General features: G+C 35.9%; 1 protein-coding gene and 1 pseudogene across 2 annotated transcripts; both read right to left on the bottom strand.

Annotated features, from left to right (window-relative positions):
- Positions 1-3778: 3778 nt before the first annotated feature.
- Positions 3779-4632, bottom strand: LOC143604477 (uncharacterized). Its single transcript, XM_077080941.1, has 4 exons — positions 4477-4632; positions 4124-4391; positions 3928-4018; positions 3779-3839 (listed from the first exon to the last, which is right to left on the bottom strand). Exons 1-4 carry the CDS (start codon positions 4630-4632, stop codon positions 3779-3781), a joined length of 576 nt encoding a protein of 191 aa, XP_076937056.1.
- An 18097-nt stretch (positions 4633-22729) lies between these two features.
- On the bottom strand, positions 22730-25185 carry LOC143604476 (uncharacterized; annotated as a pseudogene). Its single transcript, XR_013148306.1, has 11 exons — positions 24972-25185; positions 24772-24819; positions 24500-24676; positions 24353-24419; positions 24158-24222; positions 23707-23782; positions 23482-23597; positions 23323-23402; positions 23143-23212; positions 22919-22996; positions 22730-22850 (listed from the first exon to the last, which is right to left on the bottom strand). The product of XR_013148306.1 is annotated as an uncharacterized LOC143604476 (transcript).
- Positions 25186-25480: the final 295 nt, after the last annotated feature.

Genomic DNA, 25480 nt, shown 5'->3' on the forward strand with positions numbered 1-25480 from the left:
CAAACATCTTTGTGTCACCTATATTTATAAGTTTAAATTATAATATGTAACAAACATATTTACCCTGACGGAAACAGAACCGGATGATTGAAATTCTGATATAGATGCTCCCAATGAAACAGAATTAGAATCGGTTTGCTAAAATTTTAAAGTTTTACAACAAAATCGGTTAATGAAAATAATTCTAAAATAACATTAACTATAAAATGAATTTGGTTTTAAATAATCACCAAACGTCCATTCTGCCTTTTCTGTAATTCAGTGAGAATATTAGTGTCATCAGTAAGCTTGTTTATACCGTAATCTTCCACATTGTTTCTGAAATTAAACTATGCCACATCGACCTTAAAAGCAAATTTCTTTTCTAAAAGACTATCAAACTCAGCAGGGAATCTACCGTTTTCAACCTCATTTTGTAATAAAATAAGTGGAAAAAAACTTAATTTTTCAATTTCTTAACAATTATTATATATAATAATTGTAAAATTTAGTAATTGAAAACAAACCTGCTTTTGAGAATCAATCAATTCAGCTGAAGTTTTGTTGATCAGCATTCCAGCATCTCTATCAAAGAGAGTCAATGACACAACTTCTGTCGAATCTTGAACCCTTACCTTGATCTTGAATCTACATAATTTATAAAATAGGTTAATTTAAAGCAAAACCAAAAATTGTATATTTTTTCAATAAACATTTGAATTTGTTTTCACTAAGTACCTAGGTGTAGGAAGAACACCTAACACGTTGCATCTTTCTGTTTTGAATTCATACTCATTTCCCCCTTCACCATTATTTTCCATGAGTTAACGGCTACAAGTATTACAGCCAATGTAATACCACTCTGTATCTGGACATATGGCCTTAATTGTACCAAGGATAATGATATTCTTAGGCTACAAATAATTTAAAAAAACGTTATGCAATATAATCGTACAAATAGTGAAGTTAATAATTGACTTACAAATATAATGGTACAAATATCACCGACATTAAAAAAATATGTTGCTCTCAAAAACTCCTCATCAACAGACGACAGCATCTTCACCGGAATCGGTTTATGAACAAAAACATCATTACCATTTAGCAAACACAACAAAATACAAAATTAAAAATTCTCATAATTTAGGAATAAGTTACATAGTAAAAAATTTAAATAACAATATCTATGAACTAACTTTAACAATAATTCCTGGTTTAATCATATACCTGTTTTTGTATTCTTCTATTTCAAATAAAAAATCGTTTATAAAGAAACGAATAACATTAGATCCAAAAGAATTCGAAACATACACTTTCTCTAACTGTAACATCCCGAAATTTCTAAAGTAATATTTAATATATTATTTTGTCGGGTGAAATAAACGAGTTAGTGGAACGATAATAATAATAGCAAAATATGAAGACTTAGTAGGATAGTTAGATGGGATTAGATATGGACCAAAAGGAAATATGGGCCTTCGGTCCATGGGCTTAAGGAGTATAAATACCCCCTTAAACCCCAATCATTTCCATTCCATCCATTTATCCATCCTAATCTCTACACACCCAAAACACACACGACCCGAACCAAGATCCAAAGGCGAGGACCCGAGCGTGCTATATCGTCGTGACGAACCAAAGCAACAGACCAGCTTGTGTTCGTAGTTCGACTCATTTACGGTACGTTTATATCGAGAACTTGTTCGTTTAGGTTTGGATTAGTATAAAAATGATAGATCTGTGTTTGTATGGTAAAAACAAATCCAACAAAGCTAAACTTACTGAAAATGGTTATGATTTGATGGGTTAATCGATTGATAAAAGAACCCGTAACCAATATGCCTAAATCGCACCCTTTAAACATCGATGTTAGGTCGATTTGATGGTTGGGGTTTGTAGGCGCTGGTCAGACGATTCCGTGGATACCTAAATCGAGTTATTTGGTTAAGAAACGAAGGATTTAAGAACGAACAGTAGCTGCAGCCGACAACTTCGCCTGTAAGCTAAGTTCGCCTGATGAACTTCGCCTGCAAAGCTAAGTTCGCCTGATGACAACTTCGCCTAAAGCTAAGTTCGCCTGATGACAACTTCGCCTAAAGCTAAGTTCGCCTGATGACAACTTCGTCTAAAGCTAAGTTCGCCTAAGGTTTAACTTCGCCTAAAGCTAAGTTCGCCTAAGGTTTAACTTCACCTAGAGTCAAATTCGATTAAAAAATAAATTAAAACGATAAGTAAAAGTAATCTAATACTAGCCCACCAGATTAAATCAGGCGAGTATTGATACGTGTAACTTATACAGTCAGCCGAGCTCAGTTAAAGAAGGGATTTACAACTATCGGAGGAAGAAGCAGAGTTCAGGTGAGTTTCTAGCCCCATTTCCTTGTTATGTTTTCGGGGCTGTGTGCATACTCGATGTGAAGTGTAAATACACTTACCTTAAGTGGTAAGTGTATGCTATAGATGTTATACGAGGTATATATTTTATAATGCTTGTCGGTACGTGAACGATCTTCGGATATTGCACGTATCGCCAAGGATAGTAAATTCCAAGTGGTTGATAGTGTGTATGAATGTTATGATGTGACTTGTTTATTACGTAAATACTGAACTGATATGAAGTGTGATATAGGCAGGTAGAGGTAGAGTGTGTTAGAAGTGGCAAGAGTCTAATAAGGGTGTTAGTTGCATAACGTGAGAGCGTGATAGGGAAAGCCTGTACGTGCCATCGTTATTATGTGTGTATGATTGTTGATGTGAACTGCTTATTATGTAAATGATATGAAGCGTGTTGTAGACAAGTAGAGGTAGAGCGTGTTAGAAGTGGCAAGAGTCTAGTAAGAGTGTTAGTGGCATAACGTGAGCGCGTGATAGGGAAAGCCTGTACGTGCCATCGTTATTATGTGTGTATGATTGTTGATGTGAACTGCTTATTATGTAAATGATATGAAGCGTGTTGTAGACAAGTAGAGGTAGAGCGTGTTAGAAGTGGCAAGAGTCTAGTAAGAGTGTTAGTGGCATAACGATAGTACGTGGTAGGGTAAGCCTATACGTGCCTTCGTTATTAAAGTGGCAAAGTGGCATAACGTTATACGTTATTAAAGTGGCAAAGTGGCATAACGTTATACGTTATTAAAGTGGCAAAGTGGCATAACGTTTTACGTTATTAAAGTGGCAAAGTGGCATTACGTTATACGTTATTAAAGTGGCAAGGTGGCAAAGTGGTAGGCGTAAATAAGAGGTTAAGTGGTAATGTAAGCAGGTTAGATAGTGGACTACGTGTCTGCGGATACGTATATGATGCATGTAGTTGTTGTATGATAAGTTGCTTGATTAACTAGAACTCACTCAGCGTAGCTGACTTTTAGTATGCACGCAGGTGATCAGACCAAAGAACTAGCATGAGGATGGCACATGGCATGGATTGAACGGCTGGCATCTTAAGATGGAAGAAAAGATGTTTTAAATATAATGATTTGTTTTATAGTATCAAAGAAGAGATTGAATGTTTTGTATCGAATGCTTCAAGTAAACGTTTCCGCGGAAGTTTTAATTAACTCTGATTGCAAGAACTGTGTTTATGAGTAAATCCGATGTTAAAGTAGGGCTACCAGGTTCGGGGCCTTACACTAACAAAAATGAAAATTATACAGCGAAACATTAGTTAAAGTTAGTGACATTAGTTAAACTCAAGAAACTTCAAAACAGTAGACATAGTTACCTTTACCATCAGAACCGGTGTAATACTTAACCCTACCAAACTGCAGTACAATAATGGCATGGCCTTCATCAAAATGTTCAATTACATATTTGGAGAGCTCAGACGCATAATATCCCATAGTGTGAGATACACACAATTTCCACTGAAATTACAGAAGCGTTAGAAACAAGCATAAGTATAAAGTTTATTAACAAAAATATGTAATCAAATGTTAGGTGTAATAGTAATACCGTAAATCAGATATCTCCATTGTACGCTTGTTTTTGTCCTTGACGTTTGAAGAATTGCTCTTGAACACATGAACCACGTGACCAACAATATCTAACACAAAGAAAAATAAAAAAATAATTAATTAACAGATTTAATGGAAATCTAACGCTAACATTATAAATCTATTTATTTGCATGTCAGAAAATTATTTTATACCAACTGTCGTTTTCAAAGAAATATCTTTATTGATTAGTGATTCAAAAGAAATCATCTTAAAACCAAACAGACGACCATCAAACTCCTGACATGAATTCACATGTGTGTTTGGTCCCAACACCAATTTGTTGGAACAGTCAATAACACGGTAGTACGATCCATTTAAACCAACACTCGGATTAACTATAGTCAGAGTTGAGCTTTCCTTGAGGAATCTTTTGAATCTAAAGATATCTTGTATGTAAACGGTTGCTTGGATTCGATTCTCCTGTCATTAAAGCAAAAAATATATATGAGAATTACAATTAAAAGTCAATCAATAATTAGATACAGATTCATAATTAGATACATACATTTTCATCCATGAGCACTATCTCGATCAGAAAATCCTCATTCACATTTTTATTGTCTTTTATGCTCCACAGTCTTATAACTCTAACCTTCAGAGTTGATGGTGATGTTTTGAGAACATCAATCTCATTAAGCATGGTAAATTTTTGAGCTTCCATTGTCCTATGAATAAAATTAAAATATAAAATATTAGAATAAATTATTTGAAACATAAACAAAATTATTAAAAAAGGGAGGAGCTTGCATTGTTGGAGAATTTTTAATCCTCTACAGTATGATAAAGGCTTATGTGATTAGCTAAATATTATATAGTAGGATGTAGAGAATAAAAATTTTGGTAAACGTATTATGTTTAGAAACTTTCTAAATAAAGTTTGAATATAATTTAAGCGGTTTATGGTAATTCCTTATTTCAAAAATAACCGATGTATTATTATACAAGAAAAAATATTTAAATATTTAAGGTAACTGAAAACCATTATTAATATCATTAAACCGGCTTATTGAAGATTTTTTTCCAAAAATAACCGATTGAATATATTCAAAATGTAAATTTAAAATGTATTATTATACAAAAAAATTTGATATCAATATTTAAGGTTAATGAAATCAGTTAATATATTCGAAAAATATATTGCTTAATTAATAATTATTTTATTGTTATATATTGGTTAATGAAATCAGTTACTGAAATCATAAATTCTTTATTGTAAAATTAAAATTATTTGTTTGTTTTACAAAATCACAATTATGATTTTGAAAGCATAATAAACTTATAATCTTAACAAAATTAAAAGTTTCTGTTTTTTGTTTAAACTAAAAAAAAAAATTTGCTGGAAAAATAAATTGAACAGAAATTAGCCGGAAATCAAAATATAAAGATTTGCAGAAGTAAACTATAACAACAGGTTAGCAGGAAAAAATTAAGAATGGTCAAACAAAACAATTATAAATTTAACAGAAATATATCCTGAAATTGGTCGGATATAAATTGTAACATTATGAAAATTCCGAGATCAAAATGTCAACTTTCCAAAGTCAAAGGACCAAAAATGCCAAAATTTCAAACCTTAGGGTTTAAAATGAAAAATAGGTTTTCTTGTCCTATCACACTACGCGACGGAGCAAAAGACAAGCCCATCGCGTATCGCGATGGGGCTTGGTCAACGCCTCTAGAAGAAGTCAACAGCTGTACGCGATCGCTGTTAACTTATGTCATCGCGATACGCGATGACGTGGCCTGACACCTCTGGTACAAGACTGCCACGCGTCCACACGTGGCACACCTTTCGCCACGTGTCCCGACACGTGGCAACACGTGGCACATCTTGCCACGTGGCACATCGTCCGCCACGTGTCAACACGTGACACACCGTCTGCCACGTGTCGCCACGTGGCAGACCTATATGGTGACTGTCTTGGCCTACGTCGCGATACACGACGGGTGCCAAGGAGGCCTTCGTGTACCGCGACGGGATCCAAATTTTGGCTATAAATAGAAGGCCACGGGATTCATTTCAACTCACACCAAAATCAGTCTTCCTCTCTCTCTCTCTAGCATCTCTCTAGCTTTTATATCTTTCCTCGAAGTTCGTGCCTTATTTCATCGATAAACGTGGCCCGATTCCTCGCTTTGTGTACCAACGATTCCTTGAAGTTTGTGCCACCCTCCACCCACGTAGCCAGAAGGTGTTTGTTATTATGGCAATGAGTCTCGAGAAGCGTGCCAACGAGTGTTCAAGATTGGCGTTCATTGATTTGCGTGTCAAGGAAAGAGTGTCGAGAAAAAAGTTGATCAAGAAGTGAAGCGGTGTTGGAGTGCTGCTCGAATCACTAGGGTTTTCTTAAGCTTTTATGGTAAGGCTTAAAACGCCAATGAATATAATAATAAAATATTATAAATGCTTAAACCTTAAGTCGAGGTTATACTCGACACCTAGATAAAAGAAAATAAAATAAAACATAACAAAGAAAGAGCAAAAGATATTTTGTGATAAATAAATATATATATATAAGTATTTATATATATATTCTTTGTTATGAAATTATTATTTAAGTAATAATGAGTATTCTTAAATAATAAAAGAAAAAGAATACGTTTCTTTAAGAAGAAGAAACGCCGGGTTTTTATAAATAAACTAAAGGTTTATAGATTACTTTTAAACTAAAGGTTTTCAAGTAAAAGAGATTTATGAACTAAAGGTTCATCGAGGTAGAGAATAAAAAATAAGACTAAAAGTCTTAAGTCGGATTGTATATCCGACTAAAAATTGGTTATACTCGTACTATAGGTGCGAGATAGCAAGGGAAAGACTCTCGGACGGTGTTGAAGCCGATCCCAAGGCGATAAGGTGAATACGCCCCCAAACTTTTAAACTTGTTTCAAAATGAGTCAAATATGTTATATGAAAATGATTACAAGGGACTACGTGTCCATAAAACCATTATAAATGAAAGTATAAACCTAGCCCTCAGGCTGTGGTATACGTTATTCTGGATCCTTACATATATGGTAGTACGCGATGGGCACATCGCACCACCCTGATCGTAGGACGCTTTCCCGCGGGAAGTACGATCATTGTGTATACTTACGGGCACTTAACTAAGTCGAACGATGCGGTGTTTGCTGAGGTGACCTAGAGTAGAGACTTGAATTTATAAATGTGTTATTTAACTTTGTTATTCCTAAGCCACGATGGGCCGAGGCAGGCATATTCTCGAGGGGTAATAAAGTAAAAGAAAATGTTTTAGCGTCAGCGTGTTCACCAGCATTCGTTGCTGACGTATTTTATTTACATTTTGCAGGTGAACAAGATTAGCGCTTGGAATGTCGAAGTGCTATTCATATATCCGCTGGCTCGGATTTGTTTTATATAAACTTAGAATATTGAATGGTGGTTTTGTAAGCGTAAAACAAATAATCTTTTGAACTTGATCGGGAATCTTTTAAAATCCCGACTTATATATATGTAAATATTTACAAATTTGATCCACATGTTTATAAGACTTCTGCTAATCGAACGTAACTCTGATTTATTCACAAATATGGTACCAACATAGTCGTCACACTCCTAGGCCGTGTTTTGGGGTGAGACAAGTGTTGGTATCAAAGCCATCGATCTTAGCTAATTGGGTATCATAAAACAATACCCATGCTTCGATCCAAAAATAGGAATTAATTGATTATTTGTCTTAGGTATTAGATAGGTTGGTAACCTTTTCTTTCCCCCCACATTCTAAACCACCCGTATATATTAGATATCATTCAAAAGTTGAATGGAGAACTATGTACGAAAAGCAAAAGAGGCCGGAATCGCCGAAATTTACCCCGAGGATAACATGAGTGATGGATATTATGAAGCATACTTCTACCAAGATAGGGAACATGACTTGACCAAGCCATTATACTATCCTGGAAGCAGACATTATCCAATCAATGTTCCCGATAGTCAACCAAAACAAGGAAATGAACCACCAAGACACTCAAGCTACCACCCACCAACAATACCCACGTACCACCCCTCAGAAGTACCGACGTACCACCCCTCGGAGATCCCAACATACCAACCATCACAAGTGCCGCAGTACTACCCAACCGGATACCTACCAAATCCACGCTCGTCCTATGCCTTCTTCTCAAACCGACCAATAAAGGAAGAACCAAGATCCCCATCCTCCGACTGGATACAATGCCACTTAGATCCATGAAGGTGGCATACCGGAAGCTCCACCATGAACGAAGTCAATTCTCAACCCACCAATAATGAAGGAACATCCCGCAAACCAAGAATGAGGGTGATGATGCCCTATGAAAGCTTCTGAATGCCACCAATGGTGAATAAGACTACTCAACCCATGGAAGAGGAGGAACTAGAGGAAGAGGAGCCTGAAGAAGAAGAGGACCCCGAAGAAGAGGAAGACCCTAAGGAAGAGTCCGAAAAGGAACCGGAAGAAGAGCATCCCGATAATCACAATGAGATATCAACATCAATGGATGGATCACTCACTTCCCAAAACCCGAGCTACAGTTCTGTTGACCCATATGTTCAATATCTCGAAGTTCTCAAGAACCAAGCTTCCCACCATTCCAAGGAAAAATTCCCTCAATTCAAGAGCAAGCTGATGAGATCCAAGAACAAAACCGAGCTGCTAAAGCTTTCTTTTACCTTTCTTCCGACATGACCGACGTTCCGTATCCAGAACCAAGGAATCACTACGAAATGGTGATATTGGGTTATCGTGACCCACCTCCACAATATGGATACCCCGACAAGGTCCCATAGTCATATGAAGAACACTTGGACCGCGCTCTGCATGAGACAGACGATTGGAGAAAGAAGGTGTCTGAAGAAGAAAAGAAAAAGAAGAAAATAGGAAAGACGCTCCTTCACAAGTGCAACAAATTAACGAAGGTTGTGAAGAAGTTTTTGATGGATTAAAGCAGTTTGGATGAAGAATGTAAAGGAGAAGTGTGTGTGTGTATAATATAATCTTGTATGTTATGTGAATTATGTGTGTAACAAGAACGTTGAAACGTTCTTAAAATAAAGATAGGATGATCAATATATATATCGTTGGAACGATATATATATATATATATATATATATATATATATATATATATATATATATATATATACGTATATATGTATACGTATATATATATACGTATATATGTATACGTATATATGTATACGTATATATGTATACGTATATATGTATACGTATATATGTATACGTATATATGTATACGTATATATGTATACGTATATATGTATACGTATATATATATATATACGTATATATGTATACGTATATATATACGTATATATATATACATATATATATATATATACGTGTATGTATTGTGAAATAAATATATATATATCCTTGAGATATATATATATATATATATATATATGAATGTATAATAAAATTACATGTTTAATAAAAGAGAAACGTTGTTTAAATTTCATATATAAAAAGATATTAAAAGATAATGTCTGAACAAAGTAACAACATCGAGAAAATTCAAAAAAAAAGAAATAAAAGAAAAGGGGAAAGGCCCCGAGAAAGGAGATGAACCTATCCCCGATAAATATAAAAGTCAAATCCAAAAGATGATTAAGGATACGGTTAGAGAAGAGTCCATGGCTAGGTCTCAAACGAAAAACTCAAAACATTGTCATTCTGTTAATCCTTCCCGAAAATCCGAAAGATCCCGTCCGAACCCATCTCATGTAGAAGAGAGTGTTCATGAGTCTAACGCTGATGGAGAAGTTAGGTAAAAATTTAAGAAAATGAAGATTAATGGGTGTCCGTTTAAGGATTTCAAATACTATGGACCGAAAGAATTCCACAGTGATAAAGGAGCCATCACAACCGTGAGGTGGCTTGAGGAGATGGAAACAATTGTAATCACAAGTAAGTGTACGAACGAAGAAAAGATTCAATATTCTGCCCTTATGTTAAAGGGTGAAGCACTTGAGTGGTGGAATACCATGATAATGAGTAAAGGGAGAGAGGTGATGTATAATCTGAGTTCAAGGCTATGTTGATGGGAAAGTTTTGTCCCATGCATGAAACCGCCCAAATCCAAACTATATTTCTAAATCTTAAGGTCGTGGGGACGAACCTTCGTGAATACAACACCAAGTTTCACGAATATTGACGCCTGGTTCCCCAGCTGGTGAATCCGGAATTCAGCAAGGTTACCCGATACATTTGGGGACTGCCACGGGAAATCCGCGATATGGTGAGGTCTCACTTACCTCAAACCGCTGACTCTGAGATGGAGTTAGCTGGTTATCTGATGGGCGGAATGATCCACAACAAAGAAGAAGATAAGAAGGTTACAACAACAGCTGCTCAAGGGAGAACTGGAGGAAGCACCAACTTCAAAGGCAAGGGCGTAAACCAACACCAAAATCGATTCAATCCAAATTCTACGCCATGAAAGACATGCAGGAGGTATCACAAGGGTTGATGCAACTTCGCTCCGCATCCTAAAGTATGCGAATGATGTAACCGTACGGGTCATGCGGCTGCGGATTGCTGGAAAAAGAAGATGACGTGCTATAATTATAAAGAGATGGGCCATCTTAGCTTCGAATACCCAAAGAACAAACCCGCGACTGGTGGTGCGTGTGGAAGTGGCAAAGACAAGAAGGGAAATGCACGAGTCTTTGTACTTGATACAAAGAAAGCCGCTGACATGCCGGAAACCATTACCGGTACGTTTCTAGTCAACGACACCTATGCTAGAGTATTATTTGATTCGGGTGCCAATTTAAGTTTTATAGATTGTAGTTTTTATAGTCTATTAAACGAACCTTTAACAAATTTAGATAAAACTCTAAGCATCGAGACTACTAGTGGCGAAATCGTTAAGATCTCCGAAGCCCTTGAAAACGGAAAAATTCATTAAGCTGGTTATATCCTGCCTATCCAACTCTTACCGATGGCACTTGCTGGTTTTGATATTGTACTTGGTATGGATTGGTTATCCAATAACCATGCACGTATCATCTGCAATAGCAAAACCGTTGAACTTCAAGCCCCCGATAAATGAACGATTCGAATTGAAGGGGACAAAGACGCTGGCCAAGTTAGCATAATCTCCATGATTAGGGCTAACAAATGTTTAAATCAAGGATGCTTAGCATTCATGGCCTATGTCACTGAAGAGTCAAAGCCTAAAGAGATAAAGGACGTACCTGTAGTCTCCGAATTTTCTGACGTCTTTCCTGATGAACTTCCTGGAATCCCTCCCGGCCGCGAAGTAGAGTTTAGGATTGATCTTATTCCCGGTACCGCTCCGATCGCCAAAGCTCCATATCGCTTAGCACCAACTGAGATGAAAGAGTTAAAGAAACAACTCGATGTGCTACTGGAGAAAGATTTCATTCGACCGAGTTCGTCACCATGGGGAGCGCCAATCCTATTTTTCAAGAAGAAGGATGGATCCATGCGTATGTGTATCGATTATCATGCGTTGAACAAAGTCACAATCAAAAACCGATATCCACTCCCACGAATCGATGATCTTTTTGACCAACTTCAAGGTGTTAGCTTCTTTTCAAAAATCGATCTTCGTTCCGGCTATCACCAACTCAAGGTGTCCAATCCGTGGATATTCCTAAAACTGCTTTCTGAACGAGGTATGGCCATTATGAGTTCATCGTTATGCCATATTGACTTACTAATGCACTAGCCGCATTCATGGACTTGATGAACTGAATTTGTAAGCCTTACTTGGATAAATTTGTGATCGTGTTCATCGACGACATATTAATTTATTCCAAGTCTTAGGATGATCATGAAATCCATCTACGAACTCTGCTCAAAATTCATAGAACCGAGAAGTTGTATGCTAAGTTTTCAAAATGCGAATTCTGGTTGCAAGAGGTACAATTTCTTGGTCACATCATCAACGTTAACGGTATTCAAGTCGATCCCGCTAAGATTGAAGCTATCTCTAAATGGGAGATCCCAAAATCGCCGACCAAAGTCAGAAGTTTCTTAGGTTTGGCTGGCTATTACCGTAGGTTCATTGAAAATTTTTCCCAAATCGTTGTTCCCTTAACCTCCTTAACTCGTAAGAATATAAAATATGAGTGGGGAACAAAGCAACAAGAGGCGTTCGATATACTCAAACAAAAACTCACCCAAGCACCTATTCTGGCCTTGTCAGAAGGTACTGAGGATTTTGTTGTCTTTAGTGACGCGTCCCATTCTGGTTTGGGATGTGTACTACTGCAACGCAAGAAAGTAATCGCCTACGTCTCTCGTCAACTCAAAGTACACGAAAAGAACTATACAACTCACGATCTAGAGTTAGGCGCCATAATCTTTGCACTTAAGATATGGAGGCACTATCTCTATGGAGTAAGCTTTACCGTGTACACCGATCATAAGAGCCTGAAACACATCTTTGATCAAAAAGAACTCAATATGCGTCAATAGAGGTGGTAAATGGGTTGGGTTGGGTCGAACGAGTCATGGGTTGAAATGAGTCATCGGTCAAAATGGGTATGAGTCAAAATGAGTTTGGGTCAAAACGAGTCATTAAAAAAAGGGTTGTTTTGGTTTAGGTCAAAATAGGTTAAGGTCAAACCGAGTTTTGAGGTTTTTTTTTTTTTGAACGAGAATAACGGCGGAAACATTTTAGTTTTTTTAGATTTTTCGTTTTTTACTTATATTTTAAGTTATGATTTTTTTAATTATTTTTTTGAATTTATTTTGAGGGGTTTTCTAGTAAGATCAAAAACCCTCAAAAAAATATTCAAAAATAATAATAAAAAAATATAACTCAAAACATAAATAAAAACACTAAAATGTTTCATCCGTTGTCCTCGTTCCATAACAAAAAAACATCTAGATTCGAACTGAAACCGAAAGAATCGACGAAAATGAAACAAAGAAACAAAAAGCCAAAACCGGACCACATCAATCGAAATCGAAAAATCAGTCAAAACAAAACTAAAAGAATTCAAACCGAACAAAAACAAAACTGAAAAACGAACAAAAAAGAGTCCGGAATCGACCAGAAAGAAACCAAAGAAACCAAAACCCAACACGTCACGGGTGAAAACTCGTGTTGACTTAAAACCTGAACCGAACCCGTTCCGATCTGAAACCTGTTTCGTGCCGAAACCTATCTTGTACGAAAACCTGTTCCGATCCGAAACCTGTCACATTTCCTTAGGACACTAACCCACATCGACCCATTTCTTTAAACTTGTCGACCCATTTTGACCCGAAAATAAAAGGATGGAATTTCAAATGACTCATTTTGACTCATTTATTTAAAATCTTTTACCCAAACCAACTCATTTAACTTTTAAAACAACTCAAATTGACTCATTTGAAAGGGTTTGGGTCAAGATTGCCACCCCTATGCGTCAACGACGCTGGTTGGAGACTCTCAACGACTATGATTGTGAGATTGTCTACCATGAAGGCAAAGCCAACGTTGTGGCTGATGCCTTAAGTCGTAAAGAGCACGAAAAGCCGAAAAGAGTCCGAGCATTGCGCCTAGAACTTCAAGTCGACCTTCTCGAGCAAATAAAATCTGCCCAAAATCAAGCGACTGCTGAAAACCAAATCTCCGACGAAAAACGTAACGGCGCCATTGACTCGCTAGTCAAGGGTGACGATGGTATCCTTAGACTCGGCAATATAATTTGGGTACCAATCGTTGGGGAGTCGTGTGGGAAAATTTTGAATGAGGCTCACAAATCCAAGTATATGATGCATCCCGGGAGCGACAAAATGTACCATAACATCAAATCAACTATTGGTGGAACGGGATGAAAAGGGATGTCGCTTCGCATGTGGCGAAATGTTTAACATGTTTGAAAGTCTAGGCTGAACACCAAAAGCCTTCGGGATTGCTTTAGCAATCCGAACTTCCCATATGGAAGTGGGAGTTAATAACCAAGGATTTTATTACCAAACTCCCTAAAACGGCTCAACAACACAACGCAATTTAGGTTATCGTGGACCGATTGACAAAGTCCGCACATTTCATACCCATATACGAATCATACTCTATGGATAGATTAGCGTGTATCTATGTAAACACCATCGTTTCCTTGCATGGAGTACCGCTATCTATAATCTCTAATCGAGACAGTCGTTTTACATCTCATTTCTGGAAAAGCTTACAACAAGCACTCGGTACAAAACTAAACCTTAGCACCGCCTATCATCCGCAAACCGATGGGCAAAGCGAAAGGACGATCCAAACGTTGGAAGACATGCTTCGGGCTTGTGTGATTGATTTAGGTGGAAGTTGGGATGACTGTGACACCCGGCTAAAAATTAGCTTAAACCGCGACTACTATAATCTTGATTAGCAATAAAAATTTCGTCATTATGAGAAAATCTTCTTTATCAGTAATCTAGACATTCCAAAGTCAACAAAAAGTGCAAAAATCGCCACGTAATGAGCCTGACGTGGAATAACCTCGGGTAACGAGTCAAAAAGTAAATAAATCCTTAAAGAGGCTAAATGATCTCGAAAAATTAAAATACATATTAAAGTAGTCAAGACAATGTATAAACTTAATTTTAGAAGGCTCGAATCACAAAAATTGCAAAATAAGTAACCAAGTGTCGGTGAACTACCCGGTAAAGACCCAACGTCAACAATTACCAAAAATTAGTTTCTTAGGCTTGTATTATCTAGAATCCAATTTCGTTCAAAGTCTGACAAAAATTATTAGAAACGGGATTCGTTTGATTAGCTAAAATTCGTTAGACGTTAAAACGGAAACTTAAGATTATTGGTTAAACACCTACTTACTAAACCAAACCCATGTGCCATCACCCATGGTTTTCTCAAAACCACCACCCCATGGCACCTCACCCCCTCCACCTCTCTTTCTCCCAATCACAAACCACCACCTCACATCCCCAATGATTACTCCTAATCATGAGGTTGATGTGTTGGATCAATCATCATCACACACTTGTTTAACAACTCACCACACAATCTCATTCTTTCTCTCTTTAAAACCCACGGCCAAACACACACACATACACACACTCAAATTCAAAATCCCTAATCATAAACACACACACTTACAATCAAATCTAGATCAAGAACTTTGAAGATTAACAGCTAGGAAGAAGATTAGGAGGAAGGATCGTCATACTCACACCCACCTCATTCTCATTTTCATTCTTAGATCCTCAATAACACAAGTAAGTTATGTTTATAAGTTAATTTCTATGGTTAATTTGGTTAGAATCTTGGGTTGAGATTGATCTTAGAGATTAAAAATTTTGGATGCTTGTGTGTGTGTGTATGAGCCGTGAGTATGTGTGTATGTGTAAGAGGAGGAATTAAACCCACTTATACATGCATACACTCATCTTGAAGTCTATGCATTGATTGTTAAGATTGATTAGAAGTCTTGTTGGATTACTTGATAATTTGGTATAATCATAGATAAAATTGTTATTAGGGTTTGTTGTTAGAATGAAATTGGATTGATTATTGATCAATAGTTTGATAATATGGACATGGATTTTTGTGAAATTGTTGTTAGAGATAATCAAAACAAGAGTATGTTCATAAGTGGAAAATTTGGGGATTTTTAGGTTTTGGATTTATTATGGATTTTGGATGGATTGATGAATCAAAAAGTAATATGGAATAACTTAATTGAAAGTAAGAGAGGTTATATGCTAGAATTAATAGTTGGAACTTGAAGATTAATAAAGATTGTAAAAATTACTAAATAAGGAAACTTTAATTTAAGAAAAGTTGAAATTTGGATTTTGATGTGAATACTTGTGATGAATGTGATCAATATGTGATTAATAACAGCTTTGAACTAAGATAGGGTGCATGATTAGAAGCATGGATTAGTTAACACATTGGTTAAAATGGACAACAACTTACTAAATAAGTAAACTTTGTTGAATGATAGATTGAAAGAACAAAATTGGATAGAACACTGAGGATGCATGAAACCCTATCAAACTAATTGAATTAAACTTAGAATTGTACTTAATCAAGGTGGGAAGATTGAATTAGATAGAATTCTCAAAAATTAAAAGTTACTATAATAGGAAACTTTATTAGTTAAACACTAATGAACTACTTTAACTTATACATAAATGATATGATGATTTGAACCTGGACATTTAGGTATTAATATGATATTTGTTCATATAAAAATAACAAGCTTAACTAGTAACATTGTTAAGGTAATCTAAAATACGAACTAGGAACTGAAAAACTCGATTAAAGTATCTTATGAACATACATGGGAAAAACTGCCATTTATGGTGAATTATATGTTATTATATGTGTGTTTAGTTCATAGGATGATTAGTATAGACTTGTGTAATTTATTTGACTTGTCGGTAACTTAAACGGTCGAAAAATCGGCTTTTTAAGCAAAACCGACACAACTATTAGGGACTGTTTTAGAACAGCCCCTAAAGTGTTAAAATACCCATGATTAACATAAGTTAATACATGAGAAAAGGACAAGATGATAAAACTTAGTCCTAAACGGTTCGTGTCGTGCAAACCGACACGAAAACGTTAAAAAGTTGCTATTTTAAGAAAATATTAACAAAAAATGAAAATAATATATTTTCAGAAGTTAACTTATAAAACTTGATTAATATATTTGTAACAAGTATTTTTCATAATTTATAAGTTACATTTTAAACGAAAACCGAATTAACGCATTTTAAGCATAAAACCGACAAAACCGACAAAACCAATGAAACCGTCAAGTTTTGTGAAAAATAAAAGATTAATATTTTCTTTAAAAATTCCAGCAACTGAATCTTAAGTTATTTTCTTATATTTTAGTTGTTTAATAATTAGTTTAATTAATTAATAGCTAACGGAAAACCGAACTATGTGTACTCGCTTATGTGTTTATGTGTTTATGTGATTATGTGAATACTAGAATAAGACTTATAAAATAAAAAGGAGTTTTGTATAAAAACTAAAATCAAGTTTTTATTAACAAAACGTGTTCTAATATAGGACACGGGATTTTCGGAAAGGCTACAAGACTGTGAGTTTCTCTATCGAACCCCCCCCCCCCCCCTCGATTTTAACTGGAAATGTTTTTATAACGATATTTGATTGTGTTTTGGGGGAAAAGCATATTCTTCATTTCATATTATTTTCATTGATGTTTTCTTTAAAAGGCATTTTATTTTACAAATTGGTGTATAATGCGGGATGAGTCTAGTTGGCTAAATAACTGTTAACCAAATTAGTAAGGGCACAGAAATATGAGTAGATCTATGGGTGACGCCCCCCCACTTCCATTCGCGTTGAGTTAAAAGTGGGTATATTTTGAGTATGGTATGTTTCGATTTATCAACTGAGATGTCATACGCAATGTTGTATTCTTTGCTCGTCTACAACAGCTCAATTTGTTTAAGAAATTAAATGCCTATTGATTTGTGATGTAATGACGGTAGATCATTACATACGGTTGGGTGTTATAATGGTAGTAAGCCATTATACACGGATATTTTGGATATAATTCGGGGTGTAGTGACGATTACACACGAATTGATATCGGACTTGTTAATTATTTGGATTATGTTTTCGATTCATATATATATATATATATGGACTATTTTTTATATAAAGGGAAACTCACCAACACATCGTGTTGATCGATATTTTAATATGCTTTTCAGGTTAATAATTGAAGTATGTAAGCTTCGTGAAGAGCACGAGAAAATTGTGACGTGTGTTTGAATGAAAAATGTTGACTTTATGTTGAACTTATAAATTGAATAAAAATCGTGTAATATGACACGTGTAATAACTCTGATGGTTAAATAAAGTTCAACTCACGTTTGAAATATATATTTAGTATAATTGGCTGAAACGGCGTCTGTCACCGCCCGAAAGACTTGGTTAAAATCTTCCGCTGTTTAAATTAAGATTTTCAGGGTGTGGCAATGACCACTTACCCCTAACGGAATTCTCGTATAATAATAGCTATCACACAAGTATTCAAGCCGCACCATTCGAGGCGTTGTATGGTCGAAAGTGTAGAACGCCTGTGTGTTGGTCTGAAACCGGAGAAAATCAATTATATGGACCCGAGATAGTCCAAGAAACCACCGACAAAATCCTTCAAATCCGAGAACGACTTAAGACGGCACGTGATCGCCAAAAGAGTTACGCCGATGTCCGTCATAAGCCGTTGGAGTTCAATGTTGGTGACAAAGTGTTATTGAAAGTTTCGCCTTGGAGAGGCGTCGTGCGCTTCTGTAAGAAAGGAAAATTAAGCCCTCGATTCGTTGGACCCTTTGAGGTATTTGAACGAATCGGCACTGTTGCATATCGTTTGCGACTGCCCGAGGAAATGCAAGGGATACATGATGTATTCCATGTTTCGAATCTGCGTGAATGTCTAACCGATGAATCTTTAGCTATGCCGTTAAAAGACGTCAAAATAAATGAAAAATTAAAATTCGTGGAACGTCCAATTCAAATAGAAGACTCGAAAACAAAGAAATTAAAGAGAAGAACATTGAAAATTGTGAAAGTTAAATGGGACTCGCGTAGAGGGCCCAAATATACATGGGAACTTGAATCGGAAATGAGAAAGAAACACCCCCACTTGTTCTTGTAAAGCAATCTCGAGGACGAGATTTATTTCAAGGTGGGGAGGATGTAACATTATGAAAATTCCGAGATCAAAATGTCAACTTTCCAAAGTCAAAGGACCAAAAATGCCAAAATTCCAAACCTTAGGGTTTAAAATGAAAAATCTGTTTTCTTGTCCTATCGCGCTATGCGACGGGGTAAAAGACTAGCCCATCGCGTATCGCGATAGGGCTTGGTCAACGCTTCTAGAAAAGTCAACAGCGATACGCGATCGCTGTTAACTTATGTCATCGTGATACGCGATGACGTGGCCTGACACCTCTGGCACAAGACTGCCACGCGTCCACACATGGAACACCTTTCGCCACGTATCCCGATACGTGGCAACACGTGGCACATCGTCCGCCATGTGTCAACACGTGACACACCCACGTGGCAGACCTATATGATGACTGTCTTGGCCTACGTCGTGATATGCGACGGGTGCCAAGGAGGTCGTCGTGTATCGCGACAGGAACCAAATTTTGGCTATAAATAGAAGGCCACGGGATTCATTTCAACTCACACCAAAATCAGTCTTCCTCTCTCTCTCTCTCTCTAGCATCTCTCTAGCTTTTATATCTTTCCTCGAAGTTCGTGCCTTATTTCATCGATAAACGTGCCCCGATTCCTCGCTTTGTGTACCAACGATTCCTCGAAGTTTGTGCCACCCTCCACCCACATACCCAGAAGGCGTTTGTTATTATGGCAATGAGTCTTGAGAGCGCGCCAACAAATGTTGAAGATTGGCGTTCATTGATTTGCGTGTCAAGGAAGGAGTGTCGAGAAAAAGAGTTGATCAAGAAGTGAAGCGGCGTTGGAGTGCTGCTCGAATCACTAGGGTTTTCTTAAGCCTTTAAGGTAAGGCTTAAAACGCCAATGAATATAATAATAAAATATTATAAAGGATTAAACCTTAAGTCGAGGTTATACTCGACACCTCGATAAAAGAAAATAAAAAAAACATAACAAAGAAAGAGTAAAAGATATTTTGTGATAAATAAATATATATATATATAAGTATATGTATATATATATATATATATTATTTGTTATGAAATTATTATTTAACTAATAATGAGTATTCTTAAATAATAAAAGAAAAAGAATACGTTTCTTAGAGAAGAAGAAACGTCAGGTTTTTATAAATAATTAAAGGTTTATAGATTACTTTTAAACTAAAGGTTTTCAAGTAAAAGAGATTTATGAACTAAAATAAGACTAAAGGTCTTAAGCCGGATTGTATATCCGACTAACAATTGGTTATACTCGTACTATAGGTGCGAGATAGCAAGGGAAAGACCCTCGGACGGTGTTGAAGCCGATCCCAAAGCGATAAGGTAAATACGCCCCCAAACTTTTAAACTTGTTTCAAAATGAGTCAAATATGTTATATGAAAATGATTACAAGGGACTACGTGTCCCTGAACCCATTATAAATGAAAGTATAAACCTAGCCCTCAGGCTGTGGTCTACGTGTGTCTGGACACATCGCACCGACCTGATCGTAGGACGTTTTCCCGCGGGAAGTACGATCATTGTGTATACTTACGGGTACTTAACTAAGTAGAACGCTGCGGTGTTTCCTGAGGTGACCTAGAGTAGAGACTTTAATTTATATATGTGTTATTTAACTTTGTTATTCCTAAGCCACGATGGGCCGAGGCAGGCGTAGTCTCGAGGGGTAATAACGTAAAAGAAAATGTTTTAGCGTCAGCGTGTTCACCAGCATTCGTTGCTGACGTTTTTTATTTACATTTTGCAGGTGAACAAGATTAGCGCTTAGAATGTTGAAGTGCTATTTATATATCCGATGGCTCGGATTTGTTTTGTATAAACTTAGAATATTGAATGGTGGTTTTGTAAGCGTAAAACAAATAATCTTTTGAACTTGATCGGGAATCTTTTAAAATCCCGACTTATATATATGTAAATATTTACAACTTTGATCCACATGTTTATAAGACTTCCGCTAATCGAACGTAACTCTGATTTATTCACAAATATGGTACCAACATAGTCGTCACACTCCTAGGCCGTGTTTTGGGGTGTGACATAAATTACTTAAATTCAATAAAAAAAACAACAATACAAAAATGACCGGCAAAAATTAATTGAACGGAAATTAGCCGGAAATTCAATTATAAAGATTTGAATAAAAAAACAATAAATAATTGACCCGAATAATCAGTAAACATAAAATATGTGTATAACATATTGGACGGAAAGATTGAGAATTTGTTATAAAAACTAATTGTATTTGCAAAATTAGAGTTTTAGTTACCTTGAATATAATCATCGGAGAATCAATTCCAAGGATTTTGATGTCTCCAATCGGTTCGAATCCGAACGGCGGAATTAGGGCTCGTATTGTTGGTAAACACTGTAGAGATTCGATGGTGGATCTGAACGACGGATGTAGGATTCGTATATTCATCAGAAAGTTAGACTGGAAAACAGTGGTGGAATTGATTGTAGATCTCACCAGCGGAATTAGGGTAGGTATAATCATCGGGAGATTAGAGAGAGAATCGGTGGTGGAAATCAATATTGTTTGTGGAAAATAAACCGGGTTTTGTTCTTTTGGGAGTTTGGAGACCAGGACACGTGGCACAATATTAGACCTTCTGAGAATGGTAACTTGATGAATGGATTGCACATGTGGACAGCCTAGGTGAAGACCATGTGTCACAATTATATTGCTTTAATAGTATTTAAAGATTCATTGACTACAAACAGTTAACTCTTACACGTGGAGCAAACCATGTTGCCTCACCAGCATTATGGAGATAGATATTAATATTACAATTTACAATCACTTGTATCACAAACAAACCTGAACCTCTTTATATATGCTAATGGTTAAGCAATGTCAACGTCCATGTGGTAGTTTAATGCACGCTTGGTGTTTGATGGTTAAGCAATGGTTAACCATGTTTTAATTTATGGTTCAATTCGAACTTCATCGTGTGTAGAAGACTAGAATTAAGTTTTTATCATCCTTAATTGTGTTAGGGTTCGTGAAAATTAGGTTAACCGTGTTGTGGTGTATGTTATAGTTTAAAACTGCAGTTTTTTAACAATGTGGTACGTGTTGTTTGCTAATTACTCATTGAGATTATAATTATAACGTGTGGTAAATTTTTGCTTGTAAGTTACGTGTAAGCTTGTATTGATTCTCAGTTGTGTGGCTTATAATAAAAGGAAAAATAAACATCTTTAATGAATAAAGCATCTATATATTCAGGGTTCATAACTTGAGAATCTTATAAAAATTCACGGGGACTGAAACTTTGTATAAAATTCTTAGTTGTTATTTTCTTTATTTTTGTTAATGTAATACGCTTGTTATTTATCTTGCCTTTCTTATGAATTTACTTTACCTTATTCAACATTATTTCTCATTTATAGTTGTATGATATATGCAAATATGTGCTTCAAAATGAACTGTAGATCTTACTTAGCGCTCATGATTCGCATACTGCATTCTAGCTAAGCATTAATTGACTTTTCTTTTATCCTTTTGTTTGTATGTTTGTTTATATAATTGATATTATCGGTGAAGATCATCATCATCATCATCATATTGTGTTTTAATCAGTACATATGTAAAACATAAAGTTTTAGCGAAGAAATAATAAGTAATATTACTAAAAAAGTTACGGATAAAACTTCAAATGAGGTTTTTAAAGATTTATGAATTTTAAAATTTTGTTTATCTTATAAATGCATAAGGTATATCTTCAATCAAATTGTTTATAATATTAACTTTGTTTTTATTATCTAGCTTTATGAATTACATTTATCGGTGAGTTATTTATATCGTATGAAACTATGAATTCACAGTGTATGTTATCATTAAATTAAATTATTTTATTGTATTTTTTAACCACCTGTGTCGGCCAATAACCTAGTAAGCTTAAAAGAAAATTAAAACTATATAGGGTTGATATAATGAAATGCATCACCTTAAATTGAATGGAGTCATAACTGTATTTTATCACACAAATAAAAGGTCCAAATTCAGATAACATATAATATAACAAAACAAAAGGAAGCAGCATCACAGCATGTGCTACATCAAATATCTGAACATGAACCTGAACCGGATCAGAAAGAAAACAAAGATCCAGGCCAACACAAAGGGGCCACTAATTGCATCTATGCTTTTAATACACGATCTATTGGTTCTTGAAAATATTGAAGACAGATGAAGACTGCTTCCTGTTTGCAATAATAAAAATCAATACAAATTCCCAACAAAAATATAATTAATATGGAATATATCATACCTCTGTTCGAATTGTTCGGCTACCTTGATGAGGACATATGTTTATATATGTGCTAAATACTTCGCGTGGATCTTTTCCCTGTAATTATCAGTTTTATCATTATATTTCAAGTTATCCGCTAAGGATAAAAAAAAAAGCAGGATCAAGTAAAATATGTGTCCCAACAAAACAGCATTTGAAGTATAATAATATAAGTAATAACAAATTCACAAACAAAAAGGGACCTTGAAATTTTTGTCTTCTTCAATGCACTCTTCCAATCCTGCGAGTCCACCGAAGGCAATCAACAGATGCCTATCAAATATTAACAAGTCAGTTCAGTTTTACTACATAGAAACTAAAGTAGATATATAAATAAAATCAATGTTTCACAATATTTAACTAATCATAATAATTAATTATACCTGAAAGATGGTAACTTCAGCTCAGATGACTTGACAACATGACCGTGCTCTGAGGTACCAATGAGATAATCATACCCACCCTAGATAATAATATAATAAAGATGAAAGAAACCTGATGTGGAATAAAATAATAACATATTAAATCAGGCAAATGTGTACCTTATACGGGGAGCGTTCAAGTACCGAACTGATATTGGCAGCGTATCTTACTTTATAGCCCCAATACATTCCTTCTTCCCTAGGTTTGGATGATGACACAGCCGGACGTGGCTCGTCTACAAAATCAAACAACACTCAGCCCCTATTCACACCATTGCTATTAAAAGGTGTGCTTTTATATGCCACACAGATACATTATTATTAATAAAAACAATTCATAAATACCATCCAGTCGGCGATCAGTTCCCATGGCTACAGTCACCCTTGTTCCAGGCTCAAGTGTTTGATCAATCACCACATTCTGCAAGGAGGGTGATCTTCATTAAAACAAACATACAAAGAGCTCTCTTGATCATCATTGAAAACTATTGAAACATATATACGTGTGTGTGTGTGTGTATAGCCATAAATATTCATGGTCTTCCAAAAGTTATGGAGTTCAGTATTAGTTTATGTGTATATGCATGTAGATCATACCACTCAATTAGTTTTAAAAAAACAGACCATCAGAGACCGAACCTCAAATATAAGAATGTCACCGACACCGTCAGTCTCAGCAAATTACATAGAAGATACTCACAATTTGTGAAATGGCTACTATACCCTTTTAAGGCCTTCAAATACCAGATGCATGTACAAGATTAGTATAACATGTAGATACTGATCATATGCATACCTTACTAAGCCCCACATCCACAAGCGTGCTGGCAGAACTTAGAGCTTGTTGCGCGAGCGTGACACCTATTAAGTATGAGCACAACGACTAACAATATAAATACACAAATTGCTATAAGTTTATAAAGAAGCTTAAGCACTTCAGAAAGCTATAAAGAACACAATTTGTGAACAGTCCTTAAGAGGGAAATTCAACCTTCTCTATATGGGCCCCATTCATGCTTTCGAAGATGATGTGGCGCATCAAGAGGTGGCAGCAAACCCTATAAAATGTCACAAGAAGCTTAAAACACCAACAACCATTTAATGCTGAATAATATTTAAAACCACATTAGGTTCACACCACAAATCTTAAGCTGTTATGTCTTTGGAAAAGAGCCTTTCTCAGATATTGTGGTGTCTCGAGATACTTCAAGATCCTTATCAAGAACGCAGAACCACTCTCGTTTTCATCCGAAGTGTCCTTAGCTGTCTCGTCTAAGTCATCCAGTGAATCGCTTCGGTTATCAAAGATCACCACCTATAAACAAAAGCCCAAATCATCATCTTCTACATCAGTAAGTAATATTCTACAATCATATTTCAATTAATCAAAAGATCAAAACAAAACATAACCTCATCAATTCGGAAAATGGTGGCTGCACGAGCAATTTGACCAGCTAGCTGCAAACCAATAGAGCAATGGCAACCTAAAATTAGTGGAAAAACCGTAAATTTGTAAACTTTACTAAATAAAACCTAAGGATTTTCAGTGAGGCAAATCGTCGAACAGTTGGTGTGCGAGATGGGTATTCATTTTCAACATAGTTTATTACCCGAGTGGCGAGCTCGAAGGACTGGGTATTGTCGATTATGGAGCCAGGAAGAGCGATGGTGACAGTACGAGGTGTAACATCGTCACTGTCGACTAAAACGTTGTTGTGTTGTTTGTCTCCTGTTTTGTGTTTTTTTCTTCTTTCTCTTCTCGTGAGAGCCGCCGTTGGAGACATGGGTTTCGGCTTCAGCTTCGTCTCTCTTCTTTGTAGCCATTATTATTCTACTTCTTTGATTTCAACTAGGAAGGAGGTAATGAGTTATAATTAGGTTTTGTTAGACGTCCTCTATGTATAATAGTTTTTTCAACGAACGTCCTTTGCCAAAAGAAATGGCAGAAAATATACTTCATGTTTCAAATCTCTTTCGCATTAGGTCCTTCGTCACTAACCCCGTTAATTTTTTCTCGTTAAATGTGATCATGTGCAAGGCACATATGGGTAGTTTGGTAATTTTACAATTTGTTTAATAGCTAAAAAACTAAATTAAATTCAACGTCATCAACTTTCCG

The sequence above is a fragment of the Bidens hawaiensis genome, unplaced genomic scaffold, assembly GCF_021521415.1.
Source record: "Bidens hawaiensis isolate Kalapana, Puna unplaced genomic scaffold, B.hawaiensis_p1.1 tig00065303_1, whole genome shotgun sequence".
NCBI classification, from domain to species: domain Eukaryota; kingdom Viridiplantae; phylum Streptophyta; class Magnoliopsida; order Asterales; family Asteraceae; genus Bidens; species Bidens hawaiensis.

Coding starts and splice junctions, on each gene's coding strand:
- LOC143604477 (XM_077080941.1), bottom strand. CDS start 4,632: ATGGAAGCTCAAAAATTTACCATGCTTAATGAGATTGATGTTCTCAAA. Junction 4,392..4,476: donor TAGTGCTCATGGATGAAAAT/GTATGTATCTAA, acceptor CTTTAATGACAG/GAGAATCGAATCCAAGCAAC. Junction 4,019..4,123: donor TTCTTTGAAAACGACAGTTG/GTATAAAATAAT, acceptor TCTTTGTGTTAG/ATATTGTTGGTCACGTGGTT.